The 14971-nt window shown below is 44.9% G+C and overlaps 1 protein-coding gene across 1 annotated transcript; it reads right to left on the bottom strand.

Annotated features, from left to right (window-relative positions):
• Window positions 1–12576: 12576 nt before the first annotated feature.
• On the bottom strand, window positions 12577–14186 carry LOC134662988 (uncharacterized). The gene is made up of 2 exons (XM_063519292.1): window positions 13206–14186; window positions 12577–12855 (listed from the first exon to the last, which is right to left on the bottom strand). Exons 1-2 carry the CDS (start codon window positions 14184–14186, stop codon window positions 12850–12852), a joined length of 987 nt encoding a protein of 328 aa, XP_063375362.1. The 3' UTR covers window positions 12577–12849.
• Window positions 14187–14971: the final 785 nt, after the last annotated feature.

Genomic DNA, 14971 nt, shown 5'->3' on the forward strand with positions numbered 1-14971 from the left:
TCAATGGGGATTTGAGCACATAACATCTTCACCCCACTACGCCCAATCCAACGGAAAGAGCGAAAGAGCCGTTCAAAGTATAAAAAAGATTCTAACAAAATCAATAAATAGTGGTACAGACTTTTATCTAGATTTGTTAAGTTACAGAAATACGCCGCGTGGAAACAGGTTCTCCCGCGCAATTGTTAATGGGTCGAAGGTTAAATTGCAGGCTGCCCGTTCATCATAGTTTGTTAGAACCGGTAAATATGAACCTGCGGTGTCATAAGGCACTAGTTAATCAACAAAATAAAACAAAAACAAACTATGACAAACGTTGTAGGCATCTTGCAAAATTGAATGTAGGCGATGACGTAATAATAATGGACCACACTAGTGTGACTAATAAAATGAGAGGGAAAATTGTAAAAACATGTAGTACTCCTCGGTCATACATAATAAAAAATCGGAGAGGTATGGAATGCCGTCGTAATCGCAGACATTTAATTAAGTGCGAGCCGGTTGGGCCACCGCCACCGCCGACCACACAGCCGCCGGGACAGGGTTCGAGTCCGCTCGATGTAAAGTGTGCACCTGCGGTCGAGCAGGCTCCGAACCCGTGTACCAGCGCTACTACCCAGGCTACTCAGCCAAACGAGCCTACACTGACTCGTAACAGAGCTCGTAAAATGGGTATTGATATCAATAGTTTGTTTTAGGTATGCTAATTTACTTGTACTCATTTAAATAACTTAAATAAGTATATAGTGCATAGGTATGTATTATGTACGCTTCTTTTATTTATTATCTCTTCTCTTTGTTTTTTTTTCTTTTCTCTTTTGAAACACAGAGGAGAGGAATGAGTAGGTGTGTTATTCTTCTTAAGTTTACTTTAGTTATATATAATACATAAGTTTAGTTTGCATGCTTATTATTTTTAAGGGAAAGATGTTGTAGGTAGTTCAATAACAAGTATATCTACCCGTTATTATTTTAATAAACCAGTTGTCATCTGAGCTCGGTGTTTGATTTACTACACACATAAACGGTCTTCTGGATTTAAATCATAAAGCGTTATGATCATGAACAATTAAACAAATTGCTCAAATTAATAACATTTTTGTCACGTGACGATGATGATTTCATTATCTCTCGACGATAAAACAATCTAAATGTGTCTCCTGAACGCCAATTTCCTTGTTCTATAATTTTATCTATAGGAAAATTCTCCATCCAATTCTTGGAGGCTACCGCCGCACGAACACTCCCTGGTGTAGCCTTTATACCGGCGTCACGTAATAAACTTTTTATCCAACCAGCTATTACAGTCCGTGAAGCGGCCTTCGGAGTATTATTTACAGTAAGAAAGAGATTTTGACTCTTACAAGCAAGACGTCTCTGTTGTGACAGCTCTATTAGTCTTTTTATCCAAAAAACTGGGTTGACAGCAGGGCACTGTGTGTTACTAAGAAGCTTCCATCCTGACTGTCTATGATCTGCAGAGTCAGTCTTTGACCCGAACCGAGGCCAGAAAGTGATGCAGTCTTCGGATTCAATCATGTGTTCGGGGTCTATCGATAAGAGTGTAAGGTCATGGACCCTTCTTCTCGAGCACAATAACAACAGAGTGGCCGTCTGTCTAGTCACATCGAAAAAACTATCGGATTTGATATGCCTAGAAGCCATATAGGACACTAAATTGGAAACATCCCATATAAGTGGTTTTGGATCTCTAGGCTTTTGTAGGGCTATAGCTTTCAGAACTTGCTTAACAAGTTTGTGCGAACTTAGTACTTCCGAGCTATTAACGTTACATAGCGACGACACCACTGACTTATGCACTAAAATTGTACTGTATGCGAGGCCCTCTTTTTGAAACAAGTCCGATAAATAGCGGGCTAGCTGTGACCCAGAAGGTGCGGAATAATCGATATTATTTTCTTGGGCCCAGCGGCACCATCTGTTCCAAGCAACCGAGTATGTTTTTATAGTTGAAGGACGCCAACCCGACAAAAGAAAAGACTTCTTTAGACCAGCTTTCTAGGTCCCTCGACCACCCCCACACTTCCAGACCTCCAGGGTCATTTGATCTACTTTCGGCGGAGGAAGACCGGTGGCGACATCGACTAGCACGTCCTTCAGATTACATATCGTATGTGGGGGGCCCATGGCCCGAGCCTTCAGATCCGCGCGCCAATACACTCTCTCCCATCTGGGGACTACCATTAAGAACACTCCTTTGGCTTGGTTTAGGTGGTGTAGGATTTTGGGTATCAAACATGGGGGTGGAAAGACCCATGCTAGTTTGAAGCTCCACGTCAGGCTCAGAGCATCGTAAAATAGCGCCTGATTGTCGGTCTGATCCAGTGAACAGTACGCCGCTACAACATGCGCCGTCCGGGACGCAAACAGGTCGATTTGAGGCGTTCCCCACTTGCGGAAGATTGGTGACGTGGCTTCTGGTAGCAGATGCCACTCGGGGAGCACCTTCAGCCTTGAAAGGTGGTCGGCCTCGACATTGTATATTCCTGGAAGATGGTAGATACGTAACTGAATCCGAAACATATCCAGAAACTGGTATATCTTGTAGGTTAAGGTCATAAGCATGTCCGACCGAGTGCCGCCTTCGTTTCTCAGATATGCTACCACAGTCCGGTTGTCGCTCTGAATTAATAGTGAAGCGTCGTACAGATCTTGACACTGATTCAGCTGCAGAATTTTGAGAATAGTCAGTAGTTCTTTTTGGTTGCAGTGTAATTTCTTCTCGGATGCAGTCCAAAGATCCGAGAAGTGCGCATTGTTCAGTTTTCCTCCCCATGCGACCTCCGATGCGTCGGTTGTCAAATAATGTGTTGGTGGAGGGATATGCATAGGTGATGTATTCCGACTGTGGTATATGTGCAGGGTGCATAAAGGAAAGTCACACGTCCGTTCAGTAGGCGATTTATTATGAGACTGGCGGTAGGTCCATAACTCGTTACGTATATACATATCATTACTCTCTTCTTAAACATAAACATAAATAGTCTTAAAAAAAAGAAAATTTCAATCTCAGTCGGCCAACAAAACTCTTATCATTAAGTACCTATCCACCATTATCACCGTTATACGTTTTAACAAATAAGTAACTTGGGGGGACGAACGTTGCTCACGTCCGCAGGAGAATGCTTTAGATACCCTGCACGTGTCCCCTGGGTAGCGCTAAACGAGCAACAACAATAGAGGCGATTGTAGACATTTTGTTTCCACCTATACTTACCCGAATGCAATGAGTATGCTCCAAAACAAGAATACATGTCAAGTTCAAAATCAACAGACTAGGGATGTTGGACCTTCAGTCCGCATCTGCCAACTGAACATCGAAGGCATTAGCCGCTCAAAATGTGACTACCTGCATAGAATCCTGATGGAGCAAAAAATTGACATAGTTTGCATTCAGGAGACGCACACCAAAGACGAACAAGACCTGGTTAATAGAGGTTCCATTCCGGGCTACTCCATTGTTTCAGCGGTCCATCATCCTAAGTACGGAATAGCCACCTACGCCAGAGGTAATCTCCGGGATATTAATGCAGTACAGGCAGAAATCAAAGACAATATCCATACTTCCACCGTGCAACTACGAGACTTACAGATTATGAACATCTACAAACCTCCCCTAACTACTTGGCCATCTGAGGTACTACCAAACTTAAGCCACCCATGTGTCTTCTGCGGCGATTTCAATAGTCATCATGTGAGCTGGCGCTATAGAATAACAGATCCAAATGGGGCAGCCTTAGCCAACTGGGCGGACCTCTCTGATATGCATCTTGTCCTCGATGCTAAAGATAAGGGTACATTTGTTTCGGCAAGATGGAATCAGGAGTACAACCCTGACCTGACTTTCGTCAGCAAGGACAGTCTAGACCAGCCACTCCCCGCCTCGCGTATTATCTTGCCTAGCTTTCCCAATAGTCAACATAGACCCATCATTCTGGAAATCGGTATCAAGATAGCCCTAACCAATTCCATGAAGGTGCCCCGGTGGAACTTTAAAAAGGCAAACTGGGAGAATTTCCAAACTAGGCTTGATCACGATCTGGAATGCGAACAACTCGAACCGAAACCCTCAAACTACGCAAGGTTTGTTAAGCTTGCCGTCGCAGCAGCCAAAGCTACAATACCCAGAGGGTATAGAAGAGAGTACATTCCTGGCTGGAACAATGTGAGCGAGGACCTGTTTAGGGAATACCAAAACTCTGGCAACCACGAAATTGGTGCACAGCTACTGAAGACCTTGGATGAAAGTAGAAAAGACAGGTGGACGGAAACAGTCGAGAGTATGGACTTTAAGATCTCGAGTAGGAAAGCTTGGCGAGTCCTTAACCGCCTAACAGGCAAAAAGAGCTGCCAAAAGACGTTTACGAAGATACACCCTAATGCCATAGCGAACAGAATGGTGGACCTCACCAGGGCTAAAAGAGATACATGCACCACGAAACGCATTCGCAAGCAGCTGACCCATCTCAAGCGCAGCATACCGGATAACGACTACCTCATCAGACCCTTTTCCATACCTGATACTCTCAGTGCCATTAAACAGTTAAAACCTGGTAAAGCGGCCGGCCCCGATGGAATTTATAACGAATTTCTCAGGAACATGGGCCCCCTGGCTGTAAGCTGGCTTGCAGCCTTTTTCTCCAACATCTTGCTGAAAAATCAACTACCTACTGAATTCAAAATATCCAAAGTCATAGCATTGTTGAAACCTGGAAAAAGCGAAGAACTCCCGGAAAACTATCGCCCAATTGCTCTTCTGAGCTGCGCGTATAAGTTGCTGGAACGGCTACTGCTCACACGAGTTACCCCATTCATCGATGCTGCGACTCCCCAAGAGCAGGCAGGTTTTCGACAAGGACGTAGCTGCGCCGATCAGGTGCTGGCCCTTACTACGCACATAGAAGATGGGTTCCAAAAACAACTTAAATCCACTGCGGTTTTCATCGATCTTACAGCCGCCTACGACACAGTGTGGAGACATGGACTCATCTTCAAATTTCTGTCAGTCGTGCCAAGTAAAGAGATAGCAGCCCTTGTAGCGAACATGCTGAGTGAGCGACAATTTGAGGTTTATCTGGGAGATGCCAAAAGCAAGCGAAGGCAACTCAACAACGGCCTGCCACAGGGATCAGTACTCGCACCTCTTCTTTTTAACCTGTATATTCACGACCTGCCCGATACTACAGCTAGAAAGTTTATATACGCTGATGATATCGCGCTGGTAACTCGAAGTCGGAGATTTGAGGAAGCGGAGGAAGTCCTGACGTCGGACCTGAAAACCATGTCGAGTTTCTTCACATCTTGGAGGCTCATACCAAGTTCCAGTAAAACAGAGGTTGCGTGCTTTCATCTTCATAATAAACATGCCAACTACCAACCCACTGTTAAACTTCAAGGCTCAAATCTCAAATATAACCCCCGCCCAAAATACCTCGGTGTCACTTTGGACAGATCTCTGACTTACAAGGAGCACATTACAAAAACGTCCCTCAAACTAGCTACACGCAATAATATCTTGCACAAACTCAGTGGCACTTCATGGGGTGCATCTGCCGATGTGCTCCGAACTACAGCGCTCAGCCTCGTATACTCTGCAGCAGAATACTGCGCGCCTGTATGGTGTGAAAGCACGCACGTAGCCAAAGTGGACACGAGACTGAACGACGCAATGAGGTGTGTTTCCGGTACGATAAAATCTACGCCGACTCACTGGTTACCAGTGCTTAGCCACATAGCCCCGCCTCACTTACGCAGGAAACACGCGCTCTTGAGAGAAGCTGAAAAAATATATGCCCGGTCCGATCTACCTGTCTACCAAGAATTCACTAAACCACCGCCGCAGCGACTTAAATCGCGCCGACCTACAAGCGAAGCAGGTAGAAAACTGAGGACTGGCGGATTTCAGTTGGAGCAGGCGTGGAAAGAAGAATGGGCGGAGGCGGCTGGTCACCACATAAGTACCCAAAACCCTACTCAGAAGCCGAAGGGCTTCTCACTGCAGAGAAAATACTGGTGCCGCCTCAACAGAATCCGCACAGGTCATGGCAGGTGCAGTCATATGCGACACAAATGGGGATGGAAAGAGAGCCCGTTATGTGACTGCGGCGTTGAAGATCAAACTACCCAGCACATTGTAGAACGGTGCCCAAAGAGACGTTTCCAGGGCAGCCCGGAGGACCTCTACACCAATCTGACACCTGATGCGATCGATTGGCTGCGTAGCCTGGATGTCGACTTATAATTAGTTATACTAGTTGCCTACAATATTAATACGCCATACGCTTAAATAAAATAAGTAACTATCTCTTACTCTCTTCTTAATATGTACTACATAAAAAAAAACTATATCTACACGTCACAATGCTAAACTGGAGTGCAACATATGTTAAATAGTTAACATCTTACTTTTTATCGGTAACTAAACAAGGTCATCGTAAATGGGAATGCAGATCAGCTGGTGAGCTGTAGGCATAGGAACGTACATAGGTAAGTATAACATTTAATTAAGTTGTTTACTCTCGCAGAAGGGTTACTGACCTTCCTGTAGATCAACGTATTTAAGTATGGCATTGATTCTAAACAGTAATATAGGTAGTATAACTTAAACAATTTAAATATAGGTAAATATTCATCTACTCACATGTTACACAAGAAAAAGTTTTAACAAAGAAACATTTATTTTATGATACCCAATTAACAACGTATCAGTAGGTTAACCTAAATAATTAATTATTTACTTACTACTATTTAGATAGGTAATTTATTATTGTCACACATCTATTTGTGATCCTTATTGCCACGAGGTAAGGTAGGTATATCAATGGTAAGATTACTTATTGCTTGTAATAGGTATCGTGATAAAATCCTAAAAACAAAATTACCTAACTAAAATTTATATTTCGGTGGATTTAAAATCCGGCACTCCCTAACATGGCGGGGTTGAGGCGGTTCCGGTGTCAGCAAGGGCGACGATTGGGGATCATTACTGGGACCAGCGGTAGGTGATGGCGGTGTACTGTGTCGCGTGCTTCCGGGTGTGATGACCTTGCGCGCCGGAGTATCTGGCGGTGTCGCCGATGATCCCGCTTGACCTGGCGTACTTGGAGTGACTGCAGCCTCTTTAGCCGTGCTCCCTTGTTCCGATGGTCTGCCCTGTGGTAAGAGTAAAGCTGATGGATCTGGTGGACACACTAAAACACCTGAACGCCGCTTTAGCTGATCGACGTGCCTATGGGACCCCCTGCCTAAGCTATCTAACACTGTGTAGTCGGTTGTTCCCTCTCTCCGTAATATCTGGCCCGGTGTCCATTTGGTGTCGCCCTGGTATTGCCGTGCCCAAACGAGTTCACCTGGCTGAAATACACGTTTTATACCTGCAGTACTAGACATTTGTTTCTTTTGGGACTCGCGCGCCTTTTTCTCACAATCTGGTCTAATAGCATCTAATTTTGTACGTATTTGCCTACCCAGCATTAATGCCGCCGGACTTTCACCCGTTGTGCAGTGTTCGGTGTTCCGATAATGTAATAAAAATGTATTGATTGCAATATTTATATTTTGCTTTTGCCTAACAGCTTTTTTAATAACGGGGAGTCTCGTTTGACACGCCGTGGAAGACGGACGCATCTGTGCGGGTCCATTTATCCCTTAAAATTGTAAAACCCCGGGACGAAACAATAGATCCCCTGATCGCGCAGATGTGCAACTGACCGAGTTGACCGACTCACGCCGACGCGACGGTCTATGTTGAATGTTCCTTGACGCGACCTAGCCGCTTTATAACTACTCATTTTCGCGATTTCTATCAATCTTGACGAGTGTGTACTTGTGCAGTGTGTTTACATATATATAGGTATTTTTCCACGTGTGTGTGTGTGTGCAGTGTGTATCTATCATCAGTGCGTGCGACACAGGCTGACATTTGCAACAACATGTGCCGTCACTTGGCGAGTGGCCCCGGTGAGATTGTTCCAATTTGCATATACCTACTATAATCATGCATGAATATTGCGTAAGGGTTAAGGCAGCAGTGCTCTTTACTTCGAGTTTTACAGTAAAGATCGCCGCACTCGCGTTCTACATACTTCCCCACCGAATCACCCTTGGAGTCTGATGCGAGATGATTTGCGCATACGCACCGTGTTCCGTAAGGATTGCCTAATTGCGTCATTTGCAGGCGCAAATAAGCAGCAGGGCGCAGGGGTATAAGTTATTGGCCCTTAAATATGTACCTAGTATGTATGTGTGACTAGGCAGTCACACATACATACTAGGTACATATTTAAGGGCCAATAACTTGGAATTTGTGACGATGCTGGCAGAAAATAACACGGAATCATTAGATTAGACAAATGTTTCAAACTACTGGCACCTATAATGTGAATATATGTGTGAATATATGTATCGGCATTACCCGGGCAGCACCAAAAGTGGTCACGGGTGAACCCAAGTTTCTTCAGCGATGTATCAAATAGGCATCTCTTATATGCAGTACGCACCGTACTAAGGTAAACGTACTTAATAGTTAATTTACTATACATTATGAGTGTTCAGAGTGTTATTTTCGTAAGTTTCTTTTTATCTACGATCCTGAGAATATCAAGTCAATAGAATCAGGAGAAAGCAGCCTATATAGCTTTGGTCATCTGGTGCTCAGACATCGCTCGGGGGCTTTGAATTACGGGAAACAATTTAAAACTATGGTGCAATAGTACACAGTTTTAAAATAAAGGCCGAGTTTAGAAAAAAACAACTACGCTTCCCTTAAACGCATCTGCTGACCATATAACCATAAAAAGTAGGTACAGGCCGCTAAATTGCACAGATGAGATGAGCTAAAAGATTTTTTGTTAACATTCCCGGACAAAAGCAACCAAGCCTAATGTTTGTTTAAATCTGTACAATCTTTGAACCCATAATATCTGTTACACTTTTAAATTAGTGATTTGTTTATTAAAGTGACAGTGTCTTTGTGTTTTTATTTGTGCTAAAAGTGTCTGTGCCTAGTGTGGTCAAACATAAACAATCATCGAAGTGTTATTTCGGAATTGCCCAAATTATTTCTACTGCTACATGAAAAACTGGATTAGCACAAGAACAGAAATAAATGATCACTTTTCTAAGCGGGACCTGAGCCTGATGACACCTTACAAATCCCAGTCGTAGTCTAAGCTTACTAAGTTTTGGCGCACCCATAAGTCGGTTATTTATGAACAATACGGATATTTATGAACATGAATGGAACAAAAGAGAACATACCTACCATTGACAGGGTTTAGTGCATAATAAGTATGAATAATATTTGGTGGTGATTCCATTTTGTGTGATTGTATTTTGTGTTTAACCTAGAGTCAAGTGTTCGAGTGTTGCCTATTGTTTTGTCGCTTTCTTGCAGTGTTGATTGATAAGCGTGATTATTTCTTAGTGTTGTAGTATGTAGTTGTATTGATACACACACACTATAGGTACATCGGCATTGCGCCACTCCACAAAATCTTAGCAACCCCTAGACGTCAAATAACAACGGCAAGACACGGGTATCTGAAGAAAAGAACCTTGAGACAATTATTTCAGGACAAGCGAGCCACTGAACGTCGTCCGTTAGGAACAACGCATAATACATGAAAGCGAAATTAAACACAACGATCGCGCCTGAAATGGCAAAAATGGGTGGGTATAGTTAAAATTTCGTAATTTCGCCATTTACAGCGCGCTATTACGGCGTATATCCAGTATATTAAAGAACAAGCATCAACACACTGAGATGTTACTGATTGAAACCAAACCGGATGATCACGAGCTCACGAAACGCTAAGGACAATTTCCGCGCAAACTCGAATATTTACATAGCGCGGCGTCGCCATTGCTGCCATCATCCCGCTGTCATACAAAACCCCTACTTTACAGAAGAAACATATTGTATGCAGACTAGCAAGGCCACGGTAGAAAATACCTTCTGCATCCTCAAAGTTTTGGTTCTCGCAAGTGGCAACGGACAGTGGCGGGTAAAAAAAACTAAGAAAATACGAAAGCCATATATGAGAAAAAGTCCTTGAAGAAAGTCAATCACGAACTCACGAAAACTGTTAATGCCGAAGTCCCAGCCTGACGAGAACGACGGACCAGTGATTGAACAACCCACGTGAAAATTACAATCGGCTTCACAAAAAACCTAAGAGCAATAAACGCAAATTAATCGCAGTCACCATCCCTTCTTACCTATATATTTACACTAGTATTTATCTATATCCCTTACACTGGGCACGATGCTGGTATTCGGTCTGGTTCTTCTACTCCCGTCAACTCCTATCCTCGACTGCATCAGCCCCACACTCCCCACCTGTATTATTGGCTCGCCGGTGTCTCGGGCAGGAAGGTCAGTTGAGCATGCCGGGGCGGCAGATGATGGGAGGAATACACGAGTAGGCCCGAATACACGTCCTGGCTCGGAACAGGTTTGTCTGGACGGTGGTTGTTAGCATACCGTAGCATACGCCTCTGACCGACGGCCTGGATCGTGCCAGCGCGTGCATTTGAGCAAGCTCGATGAGCCTCTGCGTCCCTCCCTCTCTTGTGTGACCAACGCTTCTGCGTCCTTGCAGCAGAACTGCTGGCTGGCGCAGTCACTTAACGGTAACGGTAACGGTAACGGTTGCCTAACAGCTTTTTTAATAACCTTTTTGATAGTGCGCACGGCATTTTCCGCTGCTCCGTTCGATGCCGGGTGATATGGCGCAGAAAACAAATGTTCAATACCATTAGTTGTCAAATATGCCGCAAATTCCCTACTAGTAAACGGCGGTCCATTATCTGATACAAATTGTCTTGGCAGACCCCAACGAGCGAAAGCTTCGCTTAGTTTTTCAATTGTATTACACGCGGAGGTGCTACATCGGGGGAAGACCTCCAACCATTTTGATCGTGCATCCACCAAAATGAGATAAGTTTCTCCACCTATAGGGCCTAAAAAATCGGCGTGCACCCTGGACCACGCTCTCGCCGGGAATGGCCACGCCGCGGGCCCGTGCCGGGGCGGCGCGTCGGCCTCGGCCGCGCACACCGTGCACGCGCGACACATGGCCTCCACGGCCTCATCGACGCCGGGCCACCATACGTAACTCCTTGTGAATATGCTTTAGTTTTCACAATCCCCATATGACTTTCATGCAATAGGGCCAATACTTTTTTCTGACAGCTCTGTGGTATTACAACGCGATGGCCCCACATAACACATCCTAATTCCTCATAAAGTTCGCCTTTCCTGTTATGATAAGGGCGTAAATTATCTATTTCTATCTCAAGTGGCCAACTCGATCGTAAATAACTTAAAACCCGACCTAAAATTGGATCTCGTTGAGTTTGTGTTTTGATTTCGTGGTAGTCCAACAACATTTCATTTTGTACAAAATGCAAATAGGTTTGCTCTGGAGGTGGGCCATCCATAGACGTCGCATTTTAACCGGTACCGGCAAGCGCGATAACCCATCGGCGCCGTTCGCGTCTGTCCTCACGTATTCTATGTCGTAGGTATAAGCGGACAGCTTGATCGCCCACCTTTGCAATTTACTCGCTACCATAGCAGGGATACCTTGTTTTGGACCAAATATACTAACTAGGGGTTTATGATCAGTCCTTAACACGAAACGCCTACCATATAAAAACTGATGCAATTTTTCAAAGCTAAACACAATCGCTAAAGCTTCTCTGTCGATTTGCGAATAATTACGCTCCGCGTCGTTAAGTGAGCGCGAGACATAAGCGACCGGCCGCTCCGCCGCCGCGCCCCGCCGCGCGCCGACGCCGGCGCCGGCACAGGGTTGGGTCAACACGCCGGAAATTCCGCGCGAACTAGCATCTGTCGTAAGAATCAGGGGTTTGTTTTGATCGTAATGCATCAATACTTCGGCGCTTACTAATACCTGCTTAATTGTTTTAAATGCATTTTCACATTGTTTACCCCATTTCCACACTACACCCTTCCTAAGCAAGTCATATAAAGGCGACAACATGGTGCTTAACTTTGCCACGAACCTAGCATAGAAGTTGACGACGCCTAAAAATGATTTTAACTCTGTTATGTTCTGTGGTCGTGGAGTTTTAACAATTGCCTCAAATTTGGCCGGGTCGGCTTTAATGCCATCTTTAGAAATAATAAAACCTAGGTACTTCACTTCTTCAGTAAAAAAGAAACATTTACTTTTTTTTAGTTTCATGCCATGACTATGCAATCTCTGTAAAACCTTGTCCAATGTCACTAAATGCGATGCCACGTCTGGTGTGCCTATTAAAATGTCGTCTAAAAATACCTCTACGTGTGGAATATCCTTTAGTAAATTAGCCATGATTCTCTGAAAAATACCTGGACTAGAAGATAGACCGTAGACCAACCTATTGTACTTAAACAAACCCCTATGCGTGTTAATAACCGTATACTGCTTCGAATTGTCTATTTCTACCTGATTATACGCTTGAGTTAAATCAATTTTCGAGAAAACGCGAGCCCCATTCAGCCTTACTAATAAATTATCAATTTTTGGAAGCGGGTACCTATCGATCAGCAAATTCGGGTTCAGAGTTATTTTGTAATCGGCGCAAATCCTTAATCCACCATCAGCTTTACGTACCGGCACTAGGGGCGTGGCCCACTCGGAAGTGTCGACGGGCTCGATGACTCCGCTGCGCAGCATCTCGTCCAGCTCGTGGTCCACCCGGTCGCGCAGCGCGTACGGCAGCGGCCGCGCGCGACAGTACACCGGTGCCGCGCCCTCCTTCACGCGAAGAGTCGCCTTGCCGCCCGTAAACCGCCCCAACCCGCCGCTGAATAGCTCCTTATACCTGTCGAGTAATTTACACAGTTCATCATTACTCACAGTTTGACAGTTAAATACTGGGATCTTAATCCCTAGCTCCCTTAGCCGTTGTCGGCCTAACAAAGATGTTGTACCCCCTTGTACAACAAACAGTTCTAAGGTTTTTAATTTCCCTTCGTAAACAACTTCTGGTCTTATAACTCCTAACGGTTTAAATTTACTCCCATCAATAAATGTAAATGTCAAATTGAATGGCTTAATCGGCCTATGCCTAAAATATTTATAATAGTTTTCCTTGCTAATGCAGGATATCGGGGAACCTGTGTCTATTTCCATTTCTAACATGATGTTGTCTACGTGCATAGACATGCTTACCGCACTGTAGTCGTTCAAGCAGAGATGATGCAAATTTTCTTCAAAATCAGTTTCCGACGAATTGTCCTCGTCGGCCCCTGGAGTCTCATTTTGTGCCGCCTGGACGTGGTGAAAGGCGCGCCGAGAGCCGCGACCGCCCGCGCCCGCGCCGCGCCTGGCGCCGCCCGAGCTGCGCCCCCTGGTAGCACCCTGGCCGCTAGCTGCGTCCCAAGACGGGCACACCCGCCTTAGATGCCCCACGCACCCACACTTGCTGCACGTGAAATTTTTATAGCGGCAACCAGCTTCACGGTGGCCTTCCCGTCCACAAACTGCACATCTGGAGCCATTGTTCGGCATATTGCTGGTGCTGGTACTGTTATTCTGTCGGTTATTGCCTCTATTTCCGCCACGTGGTCCCGGTGTGATTGAATTTAGGGCCGCCATGTCCGATCTGGCAACGTTGCTCTCGCTCGCACTTGGGCGTTCTACAGTCGCTGCGTCCCTCTCCGCCGCTTCCAACGAGAGCGCAAGGCTTACCGCTTTTGAATAGGTTAAACTTTTCTCGGCAAAAAGGCGTTGTTTGATAGTGTCGTTTTTTAATCCACACGTAAACTGATCACGGAGATTGTCCTCTAATGACGTATCAAACTCGCAATGTTTGGACAATTTCTTGAGCTCCGTGAGGTATTGAGCCACGGTTTCCTCTTCGCCCTGACGCCGCAGCCGGAAACGATACCTCTCGGCCATAAACGAAGGCTTGGGTTCCACATGATCTTGCATGATCTTAACGACATCTGCGTATTTCATGTCCCCGGGCTTCTTAGGGCTAGTTAAATTTCTCAATAACTCGTACGCGTCCGCGCCCATGACTGCTATTAACGTTGGTAGTTGCACCTCCGCTTTAATGTCGTTTGCTTTAAAATACATCTCCAGACGCTCGATGTACTGAGTCCAACTGCCAGAAGCTACTTCGAAAGCCTTAATCTTCCCAACCGACATTTTTTTTGTACCACGTGTATTATGTCCACCACAAACTAACCGCTCTCAAATCAGTTAAATATTTACACACCACTATCACAGTAATAAAAACAATATTGTATTTTTGCACGCATCAATAGTCCATATTATTTTAATCGTCGATCGCCAATGTGGTATATGTGCAGGGTGCATAAAGGAAAGTCACACGTCCGTTCAGTAGGCGATTTATTATGAGACTGGCGGTAGGTCCATAACTCGTTACGTATATACATATCACCGACAATTGATTTTTCACCAATCCAATTCTGACAATATTTCGCTGGGGAGCAAAAACAGCTTCTTCGGGTTTTGACACAGAAGCTGGTTGACTCTCTTCTGTAGAAGACGAAAGTTTAGGCGACCTCTGGGTACTACGAAGCTTGCAAAGTTCAGCATCCCCGCTAAAGATTGCAGTTCTTTGAGATTCGCAGCCTGTTGGTGAACAACCTTTGATATGAAACTCAATATTTTGAGTACTTTCTTTTCGGGGAGACTCTTCTCGTCTGTCCATGGATCCCATATTATACCCAAGTACTCTAGGCGTGTCCTGGGACTTAAGATGGATTTTTGCCAATTGATCTGCCATCCTAGCTCTTGTAGCAATTGCGTCGCCATGTTTATGTGGATCTCGAGAGTATGTGGATCCTGGTGAGCTATTAAAAAATCGTCCAAATAAACCAGGATTCTCAATCCACGCTCTCTCAGTACTTGAGCGATCCAATTTGTTACTGAAGCGAAAACTTTTGGTGCCGAACTCAAGCCAAACG

Source organism: Cydia amplana, chromosome 3 (assembly GCF_948474715.1).
Source record: "Cydia amplana chromosome 3, ilCydAmpl1.1, whole genome shotgun sequence".
In the NCBI taxonomy this organism is placed as follows: Eukaryota; Metazoa; Arthropoda; class Insecta; order Lepidoptera; family Tortricidae; genus Cydia; species Cydia amplana.